The sequence below is a fragment of the Temnothorax americanus genome, unplaced genomic scaffold, assembly GCF_048541705.1.
Source record: "Temnothorax americanus isolate GAGA-0224 unplaced genomic scaffold, ASM4854170v1 Scaffold32, whole genome shotgun sequence".
Classification (NCBI taxonomy): Eukaryota; Metazoa; Arthropoda; class Insecta; order Hymenoptera; family Formicidae; genus Temnothorax; species Temnothorax americanus.
In genome coordinates, this window is record NW_027509464.1 from 2280323 (window position 1) to 2302803 (window position 22481).

The window sequence follows — 22481 nt, forward strand, 5'->3', positions numbered from 1 at the left end:
CATCCCTCTTTCTTCGTCTTTTCGCCAGCGACGCGCCCGAAATTTGCGAAAATCTTCCGAGGCGCCATCCTCTCCGTTCGCCGTCGTCTGCCGTCGTCGTCTCTTTCGGGAGAGAAAGAATCGTCGAGAATTCTTCTGCCCACACCGCGGCAGCCGTTCCCGGAACTTTTATTCTTCTTTTTCTCTTGCCTCGCGATGACACGTGCCGGGCATGCTCCATATTGCTGATGTCGCGTGGATAGGGTTACTGACGCTTTGTTTTGCGAGCTAGAAGTTTTTACGAAGACTCGAAGACGAAAGAACAGAATGTCAGGTATAATTGTTGGTGGAGAACTGCGTTGTAAATCTTCCATATCTGGCTTTCATTATTTTTATTTTATGCGTTGCATGCGTGTTAAATTTTTTTGATTAAAAAAATTATAAATAGTCTAGTTCTAGTCATATATAATTAAATTTCTTATATGATTACAAATGAATATGTATAGACATTTTAATTGATATATTTTTTATAAATAAGAGAGATCAGATTTTTAGTTTAATGTACCGTGCGATTTTATTTGCCCTTGAATTAAGGCATCCACTCGAGAGATTGTACAGAGACTTAATTTTATTGCCTTGGATAATTTCCAGATACGCGTGATTGACGAGTAACGAGAACGAACGAACGTGGATTTTCGGATTGCGCGCACACGACCTGGGGAGAGCGAGACCAGCAACGGCATAAGGAACAACGACGAGGCAACGAAGTAAGTAGCGAAGTGGTCGCTTCCGGTGCGCAAATCGTATTCACGGCTCGCTTTCCCGTTCCGGAGGATCTCGTAAAAGTGAGCTCCGTCCCCGCGCGCCATCCCTCTTCTTCTCGCTTCTTCGACGTGAGTCAGACGAAAGTGCCCGCTATACCCCCGCAAGTGCCATAAACTCGCTCCTCTATACCTCCGTCCATCTCATTCGCGTAACCCACGCTCTCCTCGCAGGCCCCCTCCGAATTTATCTGTATACCAGGACGAGGAGGCTCGTCCCCGCGCTCAATATGGAATATTTCTGGGCCATAATCCCGAAAATATAACACTTAATTGCGACAAATATGACCCGTAAAATTTGAATAGGCATTTCGAGATCGGCGAGAGAAAAGAGGGGCGGAGAGAAGGGTGAGGGGGCATTTTCTCTCCGTGAACAATTCGAGGACGTGCGAATTCACGCGAATACGTGCGGATCGGATGCACGCTTCGATCTGATCGAAGCCGATCGCACTTTACCATAATATTCCATCAGAGCATACGCGACAAAATCTGATGCTCAATATATAAGGATCTACAGTTCCGTTTCCCTTTTTGTGGTTCAGCGAAATCTCGAGTATTTTTGAAGCGCATGGCATGGAAAAGATGAGGAGAGAACACTTTTTTCATAACGTTGCTGAGAACGCTGTTCTGGTTGTTAATAAGAATATACGGGCAAATGGCCCGTCGCGCAAATGGCGTTAAAAGGTCAATGGTCTCCGTTGACCAATTCGCTCGTATCTCCCCGCATTATCTTTAATCTCCATTCTGCGGTTCATGCAATCTGCACATCTGTCCACCGGTCCGAGCTCGGCGGTTACGGTTGTCGTGCGTTTGTAGCCGCGCGGCGGAACGGAGGGATCAGGCGTCGTTTATATTGCCGAACCCGTCTCTCTCGTTCGGTTTGTCTTCGATAATTCCGCAACGTACGTAATGCCCTAAGCACGATGGGAGGTTTAAAGTGTGAAGGCACGCGCGTCTCCTTTCTCGTCTTGCCACAGTCCGAAATTAAAATCTACTCCAACCCACGACGAAATTGCTCCCTTCCCTGTTCTCTCGATTTTCTCACGCGAGAGTTCCGATAATGCGCTCGCGCAAAATTCTTACCCGAATAATACGCGTGTCGAATAAAAAATGAAATTCGAAAAGACCCCCCCGCCTTTCTGAGTTTCGGAGTAACGCGTGACGATCCATCTAAATGACAGCCGAAAATTCCATTACGTGATTAAGCGCATTATGCGCAACGCGGAGAAATCCTTCGTCCGCGAGATTTGGAATATTCGAATTTCATGAGCGATATGCCATGCACATTTCGGAGTGGCACGAGCACATACGGGACTATACAATGGAAACGTTATGGTCCAGACATTTTGGCGCCGAACTTACAGCGCTGCTCTAACACATCGAAACACACTGCAAACAAACACCGAGTCCGACAACACTTGTTCTACTTGCGTGTAGATTTATAGGTATGACAAGTTGAACATATGACATTCGTTGCCACGTTTGATCGTAACTTTTACTATTGCAGCCATTTTATACTTTTCCCCATACGCGCGTATGGAGAATAGTGTAACCATTTTCGTAGATGCATTTTTTAGATAGCGCGCATTTCGTTCCCTCTCTATTTTATTATACAAAAAAAAAGGACGCGATAAATCGTAAACTTTCGGCGAGATAGGAAATTTTTATAAACGATTACAAATATAATCATATACGCGATAATGCGAGCGAGAGTGATGTAATGAGCGATACCAGAGTACGATGTATGTTTCTTCTTCCTACAATTATTCTTCCTACAATCGAAAATTATCAAACGTAATTCACACTTATTGGTCAGTGGCGAAGGTTTCGTCCAACATTCAGTGTTTTAAACAATACGCGAAGCTCTAATAGTTTACGCTTTCACTCGCTAACAATTTCACGTGAGAGAGGATCCTCCGTATAATTGGGAACCATAAAACTTTTCCGGCCGTAAATCGTTGTCGGACGAGCGCTGCATTTTCGGGGACTGACCGCACGCGCGCGCGCGCGCGCGCGAATCCGGGGGTAACTCGAATCGACAGGCGCATTGTCAAGCCGATTAATCGAACGATAAGTTTCACCGTGTATGGAGAGAGTGATTGACGCTACCACGATAAGGGTTGATGGCCATGGAAAGAGAGGGAGAAAGAGGGTTGGGATAGAGCGCGAGATGGTGAACAAAAAGAAAAGCAGAGGCATACTTAGAGGGTAGATCCTTAATTCATCCCGAATGGGACGAATTCGTCCCATCCTCTGCTTTCTGTCTCCCCCCGGCTCCGCGGCCGTAGAAGCTTGCTTTCCGTCATTTCCGCCGCTCGCAATTGCGAGGCAAGAAGGCACGCGTGATATACACGTGGACATCCTGCCGGGGCTCGGCAAATGTCGCTTTTAGGGTATAAATAAGTGAAATACTTTAATAATGCGGGCGTGTATTTCTGTTTCGAGATAAGCGTCGTGTTTCCCATTTGTTTTAAATCTATTATCACGATATGAATTGTTTTTCCCGTTATGTCACAGCCGCAGATCGTGTTTATGTTTGCTCCTTTTTTGTTCGGGATTGAATTAATTGACTTTATCACAACAACAATTTGATTCCCTGCATCTAAATAATGCGACAACACATTTATACGTATCTGAAAAAAAAATGCCTTTTGTTTTCATTTTATATATCATTTAAAACTCTCCAGAGAAATTATCACGGGATTGCGTCATAAAATTTTATCGAGTTCAACTCGTCAAATAATATCTACTTCCATGTCGTTTAACATAATCGCGTTTCTCGCATCGTCACGTATGAGCCGTAATTGGGAGCAATGTAACGAACATCTTGAATTGACAGCGCGAGCCGCGCTCAAATGACAGAAATATCCGCGCATCGGTCGCGTGCGGGAATATTCGATTTTTTTATTTCGTCCATCTTTTTCCTCGGGAAGAAAGCTCGGCGATGTTTTGCAAGCGGGTTTATGGTCAAGCGCGGCCGCTCGCCGACTTCCGGGCGGGAGTGCCGCTCGCTGCATAAATTGCCTGTACATCTCAATTCACCCCCCGGGACGGTGACCATTCCCTTACACGTCGTGCTCCTAAGTGACACTCCCCCATCCTCTCCCGCAGAAGACCTCCCGCCTGCAGACTCGCATTATCATCTCCCTCCGCTGCGTTCCCCCCGTTTCACCCACCCCTGCTCGGTCCCGCGGCCGATAAGGCCTGTTTTCGGATCTTTCGTATACGGCCAGCGACCTAAGCCCACATCTAAGAAAATTATCTCGGATCCGATCTTGCATTGCGCTTCTTCCCGCACGTGCGATCGAAGCTCTTTCCTTCATTGGATTATCGCATAAAATATATTTAAATGAACGCTGGCTGGATACGTGAGATTCGTGTTACACTGCGCGCGACGCGAATAAAAGCAGTAAACGAGAGAAATACAGCCGAACTCTGATAATGTGAAATTTAATGATTATACGCGAATCGACCGCTGGATGTAAAAGTGCCTACAACGTTCACCGGTCGAGGTAGCAGAGGGTGCTTTTTTGCTGATACTCCGAACGCGGCGAAACGCTGAAATGCCACGTTCGAAAAAGCTATAGGTTGACGTGGTAATTTTCTTCTTAGATTTGCATTATCATTTTTTGTCATTCACCGTGCACGCCACCTGAGATGATATTGCTGTTTACGCCTGGGCGTCCGTATCCCTCGGTTCGCTTTTTAGCGCATAATTCATTTTCGTAATTTAAGCGATAGGGTATCTCGGGGCCGCGTGACGTAAATAAATTTGGTCTGCGCATCGATGTATGTAAACCTTTTTCTCACTGGTCGCCGTATCTGAGAAACGGAGACGCTCGCGTGGAAAGTTCACGTTACGATTCACGTGCGGCGTAACATTTTTATCTTATTCATTTTTCAATAAAAAATTTCGAAGTTATAACTTTTCTACAAAATTCGGGAACAAGGAAAATGCAGCATGTATAATATACCTATTTATGAAAAAGTGATCTTAGAGAACCTCTGCTTTTATTCCTAAGAAAGATAACTGTCTTGAAATGACTCTTAAACTTTTGAACTTGCGGGATTAAATTTTTATAGTTCGAACTTTTAGACCGACTTGTGAAAAGTAGAATTCACCGAGATGTGTGGTGAAAAGTACAATGTAATTAGTAGTAGTTGCCTCGTAAAGCAACCACTCGAATAATCACTTGGTACATGTATCTGTAGCGAGCGACGCACGTGTGAAATTGATAACGTTCGTATTTCAATTCGGTGGTACCCGAAAGATTGACCGAGGCACCAAGTCGGAGTCTTTGCAGCGACATCATTAGTTTAATTGCAATTGCATCCCCGTAATCGTCCTATAAATTTGACCGGTGTCATCTCGATTACTGCAATTTACTGATGTCAAATTCGTCGCTGGAGTCTCGGCGGCCTCGGCGGAAAACACGCTCGCTTTTTCGCGCTCGCCGCGGGGAATGAAGGGGGAAGGGGGGAGAAGGGGGAGCGAAAAAGGGCCAGCGATGTCCTATAGCGCGATACGACACTCGAATTTCGAAGGGGTCGGCATCACGCTGCTGATGCTGCTGCTGCTGCACCCCGCTCGCGCGAGATCTTCCCGCGGCGAGATGGTATAGAGGGGGGCTTCGGCGAACGGACGACTCACCCCCTCGCGAATTGGCGGAGCACGAGGAAGCGGGGCAGCGTCGGACGGTCGCCGCCAATCGTCGCCGCCCTCGTCCACCGATAAACTCTCGCGTCTGCGCCCCTCGGCCGGGTGTCCCCTCGCTCGGTTCCCTACGTCGCCCTCGGTTCGGGTACCGCGCGCAAGGCCGCAGACCTATCACTTCTTTGGCGACAGCCGTCGGGGTAACATCCTCGCCCTTGCTCTCTACCCTCGCACTCTTCTCCCATCCCTTCGAGACCCTTCGCATCCACCGCCAGAAATCAACGATTCCGAAACTTCCACTCGAGCTCGCTTCCCCAGCTTTCCGAACTTCCTCCTTAAATCCTTTTCCTTCCTCTTCCTTTTTACACGTTTGATTTTAAATCGATCTCTTACGTGCTATCCTTATTTCACTTATTTATTCTCCGTTCCTGTTTGTCCGGCTTCGCGAAAGATAGAGTCTTTAATCGGGAGGGGGCCCGACCGTTTCCATCTCTCGTCGCAGTGAAAGACGTCTCGCGATCGTTCCCTCCGGACGTGCAAGCAGTATTAATCGGTTTAACGTTTCTCGCAGACAGGCAGGTAAAACAAACTTCCGTTTCTGTGTTTGATTCTCAGTTCCCTCCGAGCCATCGGCGGTATTACGGTTTTTACGAAAAAAAAAGAAAAATGTCCGTTATTATTTTCACTATATTCCAACCGCGCGCAAAACCGTGCTGCTGTCTATATATCGTCGAGTCCCTTTTCTGAAAACACACACGTGCGGTTTCGCTTGCAATTTTCGGAAAATACTTTCGCGGTTCCGTTTGCGGTTGTCTCTCTTTTTTTTATGTTTATTATCGTCGTTCGGCCGATTGTCTTCTCGCCGTCCGCGGTCGCGCGAAAGAAACGTGTAGTTGGTCGAAAAGTGCATCGCGATGTAACGCACGGCTGTCGCGTTTCGGAACTTCCTCGTGCCTTAGAATCGCCGTCCAAATCGTGACAATAAGTTCTCTTTTTGAGATCCATTTTCCCCGAGCGAAACTGTCCGACACTTTCCCGTTTTTTCCATACCCCCCCCCCCCGCATTTCTTTCCTTTTTCCAAACTGAATCAACTTCGTCGTCGGCATTCGACGTAGAATCCCAAACCCAACGAGCTTATTTTCCCTCCGAGTCGATTATCGATCCAACCACGAGATTGCCTTACCGAGATCCAAGTTCGTCCGGATCTTTCCGAGAGTTCTCCTCCTCTTCCTCCTCCTCTCCTTTATTTCCCTCGATCGAGGTTGAACGAGAATCAAGCTCCGTCCCTTTTCCCTGTGCCTTGTACACTAGTCCCGATTTACCCGCTCCCGCTTTTGTGACCGGGGCGAACGATCGTGATCCCGAAGACACGAGGATCCCGCAGCGTGCAGTCGACGAGGATCATCCCCCTAACGTAGAGAGTATCCTCGTAGACGTACAGAAGTCTCGCTTTTCTTCTGTGCCGTCTCGCTTGTACCTCGCGCTGAATCGATCACGGGCGCGACGAATCCGTCCGAGAAGAGAGATCTCCCTCCCCCGAGCGCGATCGAGTGACACCACGATGACACCGGCGCGGTGAGTAAGAAATTATTCAGCTGTGTGATGCAAGAGGGAGTTTCGGCTGCCCTTGCGAGCCGTATAGCTTTAGCGATTGTTAGCGAAGTAGAATAACGTCTAACGTCGCTCGCTGTTCTCTCGCTGCGCGTGCTTTTGATGTGTCGCGCGCTATCACGTCGATCTAAAACGACTGGAAGTTGACGGAGAAAATCGAGGTTTTCTCCAAACGTAAATCTCTGTAGACATAGTTTCGTGAATCTCCAATTAAATAAATTAAGATGCCAGGATGACCGTTGGTAACTTTTAGTTTTGCTGACATGCTCCGAATAAAAAAAACGACAAAAAATATAAACTGAGCTGCTTTAATCACTTAAAATCTGACCAAAAGCACTCGACAGCAAATAATCAGTGTAAAGAATTTGTCGATCGAGATCTACGGCTCTATCTTTTGCATCCATGTTTATTTGTGTGAGTAAATTGTGCGTAATATTGCTGCATGATCATTCGGTAATAGTACAGTTAATAAATTTATTATTACGTAACACAAAAATAATAAATGTATACATACAAGTGAAAATATATTTATTAATTTACTTATCGGTAGGAGTTTTTTTTTGTCAACCACTATTGAACCCTGTACCAAAATTAAAAATCACACGTTCTGACGTTTGCCGGGCTTAAAAATCGGACAGACAAACGAGCTTAACAAGATCGAGGGGGTATACAATTGATTGCCACAAAACGATCGAGATAGCATACTCAATTATTAAGAGCGAGTCGTGGTAACAACCCCCTACGATCTCGAAATCAGATAGTATAATACGAGGGTCGACTTTCCGGGGTCCCGAAATTGTCCGATATCGAGGGAGGCAAAGCTACGGTAATAACAATCAGGCATTCACGCACACACGTTGGATTCTTTGCCTCTAAAACCGTCCATCCCGTGAAATTGTTTTAAATGAACGAAACGAGATAGATTCGGTCTTCCGGAACCCACAAACGACGATGTTAAATTTCATTCGATAGGGATCGATACGGTCTAGGGGTTTCCATTATTACGGTATATTTGTTATTCTTTATAAAATTGTTTATATAGAATTGTACGTAACTGGGGCAAACAAGTCAAACGATCATAAACTTATGTATATGTTGGAAGAATCGAAAGAGAGCGATTTGCAAAATTTCGCGACACAGATCCGGCGAATAGGATGAGGGGGGCCGGGAGTACCCTAAATAATTATTTGAACAAAAATAAAAGGTTCATAATGTGATACGAGCGAACGATATAGATTTCTGAGTTTGACATTTTCCCGATAGAATTACGTTATTGACAGTACAGTTTTCAGCTGTACAATCTCTCGTTTACATATTCAAGTATTATTAATCATTTTCCAATAGAGGGCTTCCAATAGAGACACGGTAACCGTCCGGGTTTATTGATGACGGGTATGTTAAAAGTATACCGAATCTCTCTAGTAGATATGATTTTATGTGGCGACACGCTCGCAGCACTTGACATTTGTAATAAAATTAAGGATATTTGAAGTCTCTCTCGTGGTGCAGATATTTAAAATGTTTCTTCGATTAAATTAGCTTGAACAATTCCTAATTTTAGACTGACTCTCCGTGAAGTGTAAATAAAAAAAATTTCAGAGGTAATTGTTCTGCCTTCTTTTCGCAACGTTTCGCGGGGCAAACTGTCCGTTTCTAAATCCGGCCGGAATTACGGATACGGATTACTATACGGTTCTTTATCTCTCCTTTTGTTTCTCGTCTGGCGCGACAAAGACGCGCGGCGGCCGGCGTATCTTTTATTTTAATCCTTTACTCGACGCGGCGGAGGAAGAATCGATGATTTCCGCATCTGTCACCGCCCGGTCACGAGCGTCCAGACGTTAAAACGACTCAACCCGACACACAGGCGTACGTTTATTTGAAATCCCGGCAGACTATATTCTTTGCGGCTCGACAATAACGCTAGTTCCCCGTTAGCGTTGGCTCCGAGTCTCGCGCGATCCCTCGAACCAGCTCTGAATCGATTCGAATAAAAATTAGAGTAAAAACCTCGCGATTTAACGAAAGCGTGAGATAAAGATATTCAGAGTGTGACTGAGAAAAAAACACGCGTTGGAAATGTAAGATTAGATAATCGTGAAAATCGGGAGAAGATCAAGAGACATGTATAATTATTCGCCGTGAGATAAAACGTTGATATGCTCTACGTCGCTATATCCATAAAAAAATGACTAATAAAAAGATATAAAATAAATGTAAGAGAATATTCTTTTATTTTATTTTTTTAATAGAGCGATTATAGTTAGAGTTTTAGTTCTCAAACGGATCGATGAGAACGAGAGAGAAGCTTAATCGTTCGGAGAAAATCGTGAAAAACCGAGGCAACCGGGGGACGTGCGCGATTTGTTCGCGCTCTCGTGACGCTCGAGATTTTCCCGATTTGGTGCACGGGGGTGTGTTACTGGGGCACTAGTGCGCAGAAGCCCCGAACATGCCCGATGTAGATCCCAGAGAGAATCGTCGTACAGCGGATGCCCCCCTCCGGTTCCCCGTCCGCCGCCCCGTCGCTCCATCCCCCGCCTCGGAGTCCCGCATCCCCTTCGGGAAAAAGAGAACGCGCGAGCGAGCGAGTGCAAGGGGGTGGCTCCCCGATCCTCTACCCTCTCGTCTCCACATTTCGAGCCTTACAGCTCGAACCGCGGCACATTCAGTTTCTGACCGGCGATCGAAGTGACGCGTCCGTTCGTGTGCCCGTCGCGTCGCACACCTCTCTCACAAGTTTCCCTCGGGATTCCATCCGCGTCCGTCGCCCCCGGAGGATCGGCGCGAGGATCCGGTCGTCCGGGCCAAGTCGCGCGTCCGCGGTTTCACGGGGGGGTTGCCGCCTATGCGGGATCGCGGCGCGCTACTACACACGCGGTCGGGGATGTCGCGCGAGACTCGCGGCGTTCGCTCGAAGCCATCGATCCTCGCAATCGAAGCGATTCAGTGACGCCTGTGTGTGGGGCTCGTCGTACGATAAAACCAATCGGGATAAGTGTCGAGAAATAACGCGGCCTAACATATATGATTTGATTTTGAGCATACGAATTTATTCTTGAAAATATAAGAATCCTGATTCCTCGAATTTTGCTTCTCGGACTTTACCTCTGTATCTTATAATTCCCCTTCTAACATTAATTTAAAAAATCGCACGTAATTAATTAGCATTTATTCCTTTGATCCAAAGTCAATTGAAATTTTTTTCAGTGAAAAATTATTGTTATTATAATATATTCCTAGTATTAATCCTATGCTTCAATCAAGCGGCGTCGACGTTCTACGAATAATCTCGTTCATCGAGGATCGTTTAATGGAATATCGATATAAATGGCGGGATTTACGGGGCTACCGAAGCTCGTTGTCACCGTCGTCGTCGTCGTCGTCGTAAACCGGTCGCGATCGTGAATAAAAATACAGTAAGAAATGGAGCTGAACCCGTGCTGCAGCTTCGTAGGGATAGTAAATTATCTTTACACGAGAAGCTTGCACCGGAAACGACGTCAGCCGGCGCCCAACGTTCCACGATCCTGGGTATTATAGGGAGTCGCCAATAGCCAAAATTAGATATATAGATGTAGTTGCTGCTAGGCACCGCTAAAGCAAGCCAATACGAATGCGTCGCCGGAGGTAAATATTATCCACTATTTTTTTCTTATGTGAGTCAGTCATCGCGCGTTACATCGTCCATCCGTTATCGCTCGTTAGCTATATAGCCACGTGGCATTTGCCTGCCTTCAGCGAGAAACGTCGTGCCTCGTTTCGTAAGACTGTTTACACACGCGATTCCTCGCGATAATGGCCAAAGCATAAATCGACGCTTTGTGCCAATTTAACGAACGGAGAACACATTTCGTTTTATAATTATAAAATCTCCGATTTGAAACAGAAATTTAACATTCACTGATATGTATTTCTTAATTATAATATGCAGTTCATAAATAAAATGAGGCTCCGATCGTCTCTCGTCTCTAAATGTTTGTTCTGATGATGTTTCATAGACGAAGTGCTTAGATGAAGTGTTAGATTTAGATTTAGCACAGCTCTTGGCGTATTAAAAAACTTTCGTCCTATAAAGTTGTTCGATGCGTGCGACGCCACTCGCGAGGAGCTGTACGGCTTTATTTGTTCAGCTCGATGAAATATTCATTTAATTTAGATGGCTAACAGCATATACTATTTCATACCCTTACAAGTGAATTTATCAAAACTTTTGTTGCGCCGTTGGGAGTTTATTTACAAACGTTTATTCAATCGATCCGCATCATGTGTGTCGGGCGAACGTCGATAAGTTGCATTTGTGCTTTGTTTAACGTCCGCAAATGCAGTGTGTTATATTTGCATCTACATGTAGCTTTGTACCACACCGAGTGTGTCCCGAATGCATATATTTAACGCAGCGTAACGTACAAGGTATAATAAAGTAAAGCGTCACGAGAATAAAAAGGATCCTTTTCTCATCCGCCTTTGAAAGCGGAGAGAAACTTTAACGGAGTAATTGTAACAGCGTCTCACAATATCACGAAATTAACATTGTAAAAGTAAATTCGCGTAATGTACGCCGGTGTAAGGAAGCTGAAACTTTACGACGTAGCATAAAGTACTTTTATTCTCGCAAAGCTGAAAAATAAGGCTGAAGAATGAGTTTTCCTGGCGAAAAATTAATAGCAGCGAGAATATCAATATTCTCGTAAGTTGTCGGATAATCGTAGGGGTTAATAAATTGTTCGGATAACCCGTAAGGAGTTACGCGCGCGTTTTATATGTTCCTACGCGGTTCAACTGGGGTAGTGACGTGCGGAAAAATGTGATGACATCCGCAAAGGGTGGCAACGACACTGAAAAAGAGAGAGAGAGAGGGGGGGACAAAGCGTTCGTGGGATAGAGGGTGTGAGAACCGACCGACTGCTACCCTTCTCGCGAGGCGGCGATGAAGTTAAAAAAGCTGACGACGGCGTTATAACTTGCTCCGAGAATGGAGCATGGTAACTGCATACTGTAGCCCAAAGTAAATGGCAGTAAGTGTTTCGTATCTACACGCCGATATATAGCTTCTACTCGAGCAAATTTCATTTAGTAGATTGTACGCATTTTTTACGGTGTCTTAGTCACGATTATTCGTGACAATTCATTATTTTTATCTGAGTGAGTTTGATGATCTTAATAATAAGATTTAATATTTTCCAACATTTGTATAGAATTTATATAGATTTATATAGAATTAATAAATCATTCGCGATTAGAACAATCGTCACTGAGATAAATTATTAATCAAAAATTACATTTGCCAATCTGCAATTAATTGATAATTATATCAGATGAAATATTATATTTCGTTTTCATTATATGTATAGTGATATGTTAAATTGTGAAATTAATTATAAAGGCATAATTACTTTATAATTAATGGATCATTGGATCATGATTACTTGATGATTACACTGCAGTCATAATTAGTAATTTAGTCAGCGATTATATCGATAGTAATGATTGAACCGGTCGGTAATTATTAATTTTTGATTTTGCCTAACTTTTGCATAATTCATCAGTTAGCGGGTATCTAAACCAACTTTGGGAAGCTGGGCTTCAATGGAAGAATCGCGAAAAACGACATTAATGTATGTACCAGATAAAACCGAGGGAAATTATGTTATCAGCATTAATCTTGCGAAGTGGTGGTGCGAAGTATATTCTAATGCATAGGAAATGTAATTTGCGCGGAGTATATATGCATAAGGCTTGTGTGGCGCGTTTGGCCTTGTTAGCACTCGCATTGCTATCATCCTCCAGGGAAAACCGGGGCAAAAACACCGGTAACATCACGTCCGAGTTGTAAACGCCGGTGAGTTGCATTCGTAAACGCGGCCCGAACTTGACTGAAGTTTAAATGAAAGCTCTCTTTCTGCACAGTTCTATACCTGGAAAAATAGCCGGAGATCGGAGAATCAGGTTAAGACACAAGTTAATTCGAACCGATGCTCGTGTACGAGCCTGGGGGAGCCGCGCGAGGATTTGCATAAAGATTAATTCGAGGGTGTCCAAATTATTATATCGATAATGGCAACGCTTTATCGCGGGTACTTATAACCGCGTGGCCCGCTAATGGGAATCGCTATCTAATTCCCGGGGATGCGCCACCGGCGGGGGACATGGAATTTTTCCGCGAATTATCGCGAGATTTTAGCGAGCGGCAAATAACGGTCCGAAGTCCGAAGCTATATTCAATCGCGCGCGCTGCGCCGCGATGATAAATGACGAGAGAGAGAGAGAGAGAGAGAGAGAGAGAGAGAGAGAGAGAGAGCCCGGACGGCGACAGATTAACACGTTTCCACTATAGATTCGCCGTTTCCGCGATAATCGACGGAGGCCCGCCCGGCTGATTGGCACGTATGCGCGCGGCACGATCCATTAGGGATGAGGAATACGAGGCCGGCGGGATTAGCCGATTTTGCGGAGCGCGGCCGCATAATCGCGTCTTCGTTACCCACCCCCCTTGCCCCCAAGGGCCCGCCGCCCACCGCCCCGGATCGCCGCCCTCAATTAGCTCGCGTCAAGTGTCATCGCGGCGCGGATACTATATACGCGACGTCTAATTTTAGAAACGCTCTCGATTAACGCGAATCGCGCAACTGGCACTCTCCACACTCCACACCGCCTCTTCCTCTCTTTTTTTTCCTCTTCCTCCACTCAGTCCGCCTCTTCTCTCTCTTTTCTATCGCGCTCGTCGCGTTTGATAACAGCGCGCTTCGTATTCGGAATTCGGGCGATCAGCCGTTATCGAAATGGAAGATCCGTAGAGAATTTAGACGGTATGAGTAGGGGAGAATAAAATGGCCGATTTGTTTTGGGATACCTCAAAGGGAGGTATTGGAGAGCTCGATCGAGATGAAAGCCCTATTTATGTTTCAGTACGTTGGAAAGAACAACGGCGCGCTGCACCGTGAGCAAGATCGCCGGATAAAGAAGCGGTTTTATCACGTTACGTAAACAAATTTTCCTTTCCGCTCCTAATAGCGTGCTCCTTCCGCCTTCCTTTCCTATCGCGCGCTCCTTTTTCCCCGAGGTCATTGTAAAAAGAATGTCTCCCATTTTCCGTAGCGACGTTAAGGAGACTTCGTGAAAAATGTATCGACCATTATTTCACTTTTAATTGGGGCTGCAATTGCGTCGCGTGACGTTCCACCTTTGCTGTCGCAAAAAAAATTTTTAACTACCCTTTGCTTTCGCGTCCTTATACTGTTCGTTTAATCGAACTTGTAAATAAAGAATTGAATTTAACATGAGCCGACGAAACAAAAGAGTCCCCGCCACTTTATCGCCGGCCTTTCAACGATGAATGTGTCGCGCAACGTGTGTCCCTCTCTCGTAAGAATATTCAATTTACCAGCAATATCAATGCCAGCATTGTCGTGAAGTGGCTCCATCCCACTGGCAGTATGCATGGAGTTGATGATCCAGTTGTATGTAATGAGGTCGTTCCCTCTGAATCGAGTTCGTGCGGGTAGGAAGGTGACGTATTGCGAATTGAACGAAAGTAACTTCGTATAGCCGACGGTGCGGTTTCAATTTCGCAGTAAAACGCCGTCGGCTCTGCGAGCGATTGCCTGTTGTGCGATTTTTCACCCCCCCCCTCTTTACATTCTGCCATTAGGACGTTCACTTTGTGACCCCCCCTTTTATTTTGTAAAGAGAAAAACTCCAGCGATATCGCTCAGAGGGAAAGGTATTGGCTCGTATCTTTGGGGGTGAACAAAATACATACCTAAAATCAGACATGCAATTTTCCACAATGTGATCTCGTATCAATATAGTTTTAAATTTCACATTGTTAAAGTAAATTTTCCTGAATAAACGAATTTGTTGTACAAATCATTTTTTAATCGTCGGCGAGAGGAAATTATTGATTTGTTATGATTATATATATTATAGCGCATCTGAATTTATACAGCCGATCTTTAATTGCCTCTTCTATAATTACGACGAAATACCTCACCGACTTTGAAAATTTTCCCCTCGACAATTTCACGGCAAAATACTCGATGACCGGAGACCCGGGCGTACATTTTTTGCAATTCTGACAAACTCCATTGTGATCGACACGTTCGCGTTCGGTAATCATCCAATCCACGTCCTATCCAGGTCAGATATTCGATACGCGCGATGAAATCAAAACCATACGTTAATTGGGTGAAAATTGTTGGCGAGAGAAACGGGCGAGGGAGTGAAAGGGGAAGATAAGTGAAACGGGGACGAGATGGGAGAGAACGCACGAGAAAGAGAAGAGAGAGAGAGAGAGAGAGAGAGAGAGAGAGAGTGAGAGAGAGAGAGAGAGAGCTCGTAAGAAAGGATAGCCAGGGGTATGGCAGGGGGTCACGCTTGGAGTTTGACACAGTCAGAGACCGGCGTTGCCTGGCAACCTTTAAGAGTGGAAATCCCCATTGGCGTAGGGTGTATACCTGCGACGAATTTACGCGGCATCGCCTATTCCTTCTGGGTTCTGTCTGCCTTTCTCCCTTGCCTCCTCCCCCCCTCCCCTCGGCCCCCCTGCAAAGGGCACGCGTGGAAAAACGCGTGAATGAACCCGTTGGCTGTGATCCCGACTCGGGATGAATACAACGAAATTGGATGTTTATCCCCGCGACGTCTAACGACGCGCTTATTGTCGCGGAAGAATGCTTGCGTTTCGCGCGCCGCAAATTAGCGAGAAGATAGCAATCTTCCTTCTATATAAAAGGACCGGAGCCCCGAAGTTGCACTCGAGCTCCGCTCCGCCCTTGTCGGCGCGTTTTGTACCCCCCCCCCCGGGAGCAGGGGGTAATGACACTCCGTTTGAATTCAATGTCATGATTTAATCTATTCATATCTCAGAATGCGAGCGTTTGCCCCTTGCTCTCCTCTCGCAATTACTCCCGGCGAGATATCTTCCCCGGGGTAATCTTTATTAAGGCGATCAAATGTATTATAAACGGCACGCTCTCCATTCGTTCTTCCCCCCCTGAGGAGCCGCTCGTTTAAATTATATCTCGACATCGTCTCGGAGTGTTTTACACGTTTATAAATCACCGAAGCTGCGTATCACGTGAGAATTTAATTACTTCGTTCGTTGAGTATACGTTCCCTTTTATTTTTTGCTATCGGATCCGATTTAATTATCTCGAGCTCGAGAGTGAAAGGGCGTATTTTTATTTATCTACTGTTTCCACGCTTTTTTTAAATTATTCCTTGTAAATATAACAGAGTTATCGCAATATTTACGTAGTTTCTGCCTTAATCCAGCTTAATCTATTACTTCATCCATTATGCAAGTTAGAAAACTTATTTGCACATCTCCGATACTTTTTACTTTTATCTTGCATTATCATATCCTATCCTATGAAACGTAATAAGTTGTGGGAAAAACATGTGGAAAAAATCTAAAAAATGTAAAATGATACATTTTGTGCGTTTCTATGCTCGTGAAAGACACGTTGCTACCCTCTGGTAAATTTTGCGTGGCAAAAATATAATACATGTTACTATATGGAAGATCGATATACATATAGACAGGAATCTTACAGTGGCTGCCTCCTTTGGTCTCGTGCGGATCATTTTTAATCCAATGCCGTGGTCCCTTCACCCTTCTCCGTCCCCGCAAACCCGTGCGAAACGTATTCCCTTCTTCTCGGCGCTTTTTCCAGATAAATCGCAACAGAAAGTATAAAGTAACTTAAACTGGATCTCGGCACAAAGCGGAAAGCTCGCTTTCGAGCGCGGCGCGGCGGCGCCATTATTTTTCTTAATGTCGTTAGCACAAATAATTACAATTCTCCGGATTTAACGAACACAAATAACATAACGAAAACGTTACACGATTACATTAACGAGTTTCTGTCATTAGACATTCGTATATAACGCGGTAGGGGACATAATAGTCGGCCCTTGCAACTTGTTGCGTGCAATTTCGCCGTAAAGCGGAAACTGCGTGCTCCTGCATAATCCTTTAAATTGCCGTCCACGTAATACCGGGATTATTTGATATAATTTCGCGAGATATAATTTCACGCTGCGTGGCGATCGGCGAGACGCCGCGACCAGGACGATATTACACGCGTAAGATTCGTCGTCTTGAGAAAAAAAAAAAATACTCGCCGATCGTCGACGAAAGCGTTACGAAACGTTAATTAATATTAGCGAACGAATCGCGTCGCTCAGTCTTGATTAACGCTCATAATCTTGTTTTATGGCGGCTGGCCACTCTTTCAGTCGAGTGACTCTGGAGGTTTTCGCGCACGCAGAAGGTCACCCCAGGCAATCGCGATGGCAACCCTATCTTTACGCATCTCCATACCGGAGAAGAACGCCACCAAGATGATGCAGTTCGATCCCAGCACGTCGGTGTACGATGCCTGTCGTATCATCAGGGAGAAACTCGCCGAGGCCAGCAACATGGGTCAACGTAAGCGCTCGATATTTTATTCGACGGGGACCTAATTGTATTATCGAGATATTTCGTCAACGTCACGTGAAATATCCCAAAAATAGATGTCGCGATATCTCTCGCGCAGATAGACGCATCAAATTTTTTTGTCCAGTTTTTCTTAAATTACTGGTAATGTAATTTAATAATGTAACGTAATGCAAATTAACGGGGTAATACAGATATGAATATTCCGGAAATATCAGCGTATTTTACTTGCCAACTCGATAAAAGGACATCTAAAGAATTTTACGTTGGAGATTTAATTTATTCTGATGACGAAAGGAATGGATATTCAGCTCGTTCTTAAAACGTGCGCGTTTTTACTCATGTCTAAAAAAAAAAAAAAAAAAAAAAAAAAAATAGACTAAAAATATTAAATATATAATATTATATATTGCATTTTTTTTTTTAATAAGGGAACGGGCTTTGAACTATTATGGAACATAAAGAATATTAGATCAATATGTTTTTAGCTGCTTATCTCAATACTTAGAGGTTGAAACAATCTCTCAAAAATAACAATTTTCTATTTTTTGCGAATATAAGTACCTATAAGACAAGATATTCGAAAATATAAGGTATATGAAAAAATGTTACACATAAAAGTTTTTATTTTATATACTCTACAATAGTGTATTTTTATATATTTTCAATATTCGTTAAAAATAAAAAATCCGTTGTTTTCGAGGGATTGTTTCAACCTTTAGACATTGAGATAAGCAGCATAAAAAAATAAAGGCTTTTCATGCTCCACAAATTCGAAGCCCAAATCCTATTCTCTGTAAGTCATAAAAGATATAATTCCTGTAATTCTTATTTCTCATAATATAAAGAAACAATAATTAATACAAAAATATAAAGATTAAATTTTTTGTTCTTTGCGTAGCGAAAGATTATGGCCTATTTCTCGCTGACGAGGACGTGAAGAAGGGAGTTTGGCTCGAGCCCGGACGAAATCTCGACTACTACATCCTGAGAAATGGAGATCTGCTCGAGTATCGCCGTAAGCTCCGTACGCTGCGAGTCCGCATGCTGGACGGAACGCTGAAGACCATGTTGGTGGATGACAGCCAGCCCGTGGCCAATCTCATGGTGGTGATATGTACGAAGATAGGTATCACGAATCACGACGAGTATTCCTTGGTGCGCGAGCTAGTGGAGGACGAGAACGAGAATCAGAAACCTGGAAATTTTGGCACTCTCACATTGAAGAGAAAGAAAGAGGAGAAGGGTGAGAGGGATGCGAAGATGGAACAATTGAGGAAGAAGTTGAAAACCGACGACGAAGGTAAAATAACTTCCCAGCTCTCGTTGGTAGATATTTAATTTGAAATTTTATCAGCATGCACACATATTGAGGCAAAAGTTTGCAAAATACATTTCTGACTTTTGTATTGTTTTGGCTCACAGTGAATTGGATAGATCCAAGCAAGACCTTGCGCGAACAAGGTATAGACGAATCCGAAACCGTTCTGCTGAGGAGGAAATTTTTTTTCTCGGATCAAAACATTGACAGTCGCGATCCTGTACAATTGTCGCTTTTATACGTGCAAGCGCGAGATGCAATTCTGGATGGTACGCATCCGATTACGCAGGAAAAGGCTTGCGTGTTCGCCGGGATCCAGTGTCAAATTCAGTTTGGCGATTATAAGGAGGAGAAACACAAACCGGGTTTCCTGGAGTGAGTTACATTCAATGTGATCGATCAATGTTTCTCGATTTTATATCGATTAATGTTTTACCTATGTCGCATTCTTTTTCAGTCTTAAAGAATTCCTGCCGCAATCGTATGTGAAGGTGAAAGGAATTGAAAAGAAGGTCTTCGCGGAGCACAAAAAACACATTGGACTCTCAGAGCTGGACGCCAAGGTTCTGTACACGAAAACCGCCAGGTCGCTGAATACGTACGGCGTCACGTTCTTCTTGGTGAAAGAGAAGATGAAGGGCAAGAACAAGCTGGTGCCGCGTCTACTCGGCGTGACGAAGGATTCGGTCCTGCGACTTGACGAGAAGACGAAGGAGATTCTGAAGACGTGGCCGTTGACGACCGTGCGGCGTTGGGGCGCCTCGCCGAATACCTTCACCCTCGACTTCGGCGACTATTCTGACCAATATTACAGTGTACAGACTACCGAAGCAGAGCAGATACTCCAACTGATCGCCGGTTATATCGACATTATCCTGAAGAAGCAGAAAGCGAAGGATCACTTCGGTATCGAGGGGGACGAGGGATCCACCATGGTGGAGGATAGCGTGTCGCCGTTAAAGTGAGTATCTCTCGCGCTCTCAATACATGTTAGCTTCTCCGAGCCACGTGTGGATAGAAGTAATAATAGCCATTAAGATACTGTTAGAGCAATTATCAGTTCTCGACGAGAATCGGACTCGTCTTAAAGCGCCCGACTTACGTTCAATCACGCGTCACGTCCTAACAAGATTTCGCGACAATATTTCGCGTTAATCTGATGTGATCATGGAAGAGTTTCTAAGACGCCACGCAAACAAATGTGTTAGAGCTGTTTTCGATTCTAATGGGTATAATTCGCGTTAAATAAGAGTGATATTTGACTTTGAGATTTTACACGTGCATTTTCATTCGACAGAGCCACCATCATGCAACATGAGACCAGCAATGTTGGTAAAGGGAATGTAGAAGCCGTCTCAGTCGCGATACCAGCTGTTATGAGAGCGGGAGGAGATGGTAAGCGAAATTATAATTTATTACTTTGTTTTATTTTCTAGATAATTTGATAATTAGGACTGTTTCTAAAGATATTCTTTTGTTATATCAACAGCGATTATATAATATATAATTATCAGATTTTTATTTGGGTGTATATGGTAGCTTATGAGAATATAATATTTTCATAAATTAAAAATGGTGTTTGCTTTAAATTTTTAAACGTAAGTCCTGATACACCGCTCTTTTACCCAATGTACTTAGAAAGAAAAACTAATTAGCAAATTTTTGCACGATTGAATCCTTGGATCTTAGCTGTTCATATGTGTTTTTGTACATACATACACCTTTCATTTTGTAAATACACGTTTAAATAGCTTCAGGCGTTCGTGATAGTGTTGCTTATAAGATCAAATAATTAAGCATATATATTAAACTTGCTTTTAGCTTTCAACAGAAAATTATTGTCTAAACGAATAGATTTACAGTATCGAGGACTCGATCGGGATTGTCAATAATTGTAAATATAGCCATAGAGTTAGAGTGCATGGTGTGATTTATAGGGGCTCGACCATATGGAACCGGTCACATAGGTGGTGCCCAGTACACAACCGTCAGTGGACAGGTGAACATCGCCCATGCTCCGCCTATGGTAAGCACAGTTAAAAAGCACCCAAGCTGCTCTCAAGCTCATGTCGGTGTCTTTTAGTTGCTTGTTATAAATATATATGCGTCTTGAAGTGTAAAAATTGGAGATCCTTCGGGAACTTTCGACTAGCAAATCGTGCGTCTCTCTAATGTGTAATTATTAATTGATTATGGGAATATATATGTATTTAGGACGGTATTATATTTCTTGTGAATGTCTAAAGTCGCACCGATCATTATACTGCACGTTAGAAAGCGAAATTTTAAAGGACTAATAGACGGTTAAATTTATTTTCATGCTAGGCGCCTTCTATTGCGGACACAGAGTAGGTACACCACGATACATTTTCAGTTATTTTTTATTCTTTGTTTATAGACCGTTCATTTTACTTCTCCGGTTTGATTCGTTTGCATTTCATGTTCGTCGATCGACTATCTTTCTCTCTCTCTCGGTACAGCGCTTACTGGATAGATAAAATCTCTGTAACTTGCGATTTATGCTTTCTCGACAGAATACTTGCTCGTAATCAATCAATATCAGTAAACTTTGTATCGCCGCAACTATTTGTTGCAGTTTATCGCTTTGTTATGTACGTGCATTTCGTTCGTTGATTGACCGTTATAAGCGAAATTATTTTATTCCTACTTGCATTTGTTTACGCGAGAAATATCTTTTTTATGATACGCCAATCAATCAGGTTTACAACGGCCATACGTAAATTTACAATGTATGAACGTTTGAAACTAGGTCCAACAAACTAAGGTGACATCCGTCTTATCTGAACCGCAACGTGCCTTATTATCGACCATCACCGCTGGTCACGAGGTGATCCACATCGCCGAGACGGAGCTCACCACGAAGGCTCAGTTACCCGAGCTCGGCACGGATCCAGCATCTCTGAGATGGATCGAGCAGACGATCGACACCCACAAGCAGAACGTGGGCTCGCAGATCGCGGCGATGAACGCCGCGACCGCCCAGGTGGTCACGTTGACTTCCGGGCCAGCGGACGATGTCGATCATACCGCAGTGGGAGCAGCGATTACCACGATCGCCACGAATCTACCAGAGATGACGAAAGGCGTGCGGATGATAGCTGCTCTTATGGACGATGAGTCGTCCGGCGAGCGACTGTTAGACGCTGCCAGGAAACTCTGTTCTGCGTTCTCAGACTTACTGAAGGCCACGGAACCGGAGACCAAGGAGGTGAGTTTGTCGTAGCGGAGAGAGCTGCATAGAAAAAAATATAATAGAACTAATGCGTGATCTGTCCGTGAAGTTGAATGTTGTTTCAACTTTCCTCTTTCCCCACAGCCTTTCTACATAACATCTACGCTCTACGGACAATATGTAAGCACTAACATTCGTAGCGCACTAATATTAGACTTGCTTTTACAGATGCATTAGACTTTTTCCGAGCACTCGACTTTAACCCATCTATATCCTTGAAGTGCAAATTTTGCTAATAAAGATTTTTAAATATATTTAATTAAATGATAAGATCAATCTATACTTCCTACGATTATGTGTGACATAGACGAGTAAAATGATGCACATGTAATTTATTTAAAAACACTTGAAAGGCTCATCAGACACGAATTTGTATATATTTTAAACTTTCTTTTCT

At 44.1% G+C, this 22481-nt stretch overlaps 1 protein-coding gene across 5 annotated transcripts in view; it reads left to right on the top strand.

The window, feature by feature from the left end:
- Positions 1–22481, top strand: part of Rhea (Talin_middle and talin-RS domain-containing protein rhea) — a 42467-nt gene that overhangs the window by 8401 nt on the left and 11585 nt on the right. The window contains exons 2-10 of one of the 5 annotated variants that reach the window (XM_077413039.1): positions 631–746; positions 17309–17501; positions 18412–18813; positions 18936–19206; positions 19289–19792; positions 20129–20226; positions 20769–20857; positions 21602–22060; positions 22169–22204. In XM_077413039.1, the coding sequence (XP_077269165.1) occupies positions 17363–17501; positions 18412–18813; positions 18936–19206; positions 19289–19792; positions 20129–20226; positions 20769–20857; positions 21602–22060; positions 22169–22204 (1998 nt within the window). In that variant the 5' untranslated portion in view covers positions 631–746; positions 17309–17362. Of the gene's footprint in view, positions 1–630; positions 747–5542; positions 7031–9747; positions 10697–17308; positions 17502–18411; positions 18814–18935; positions 19207–19288; positions 19793–20128; positions 20227–20768; positions 20858–21601; positions 22061–22168; positions 22205–22481 lie in introns of those variants that run through there. The other 4 variants (XM_077413042.1, XM_077413037.1, XM_077413040.1 and 1 more) reach the window with 4 other exon arrangements.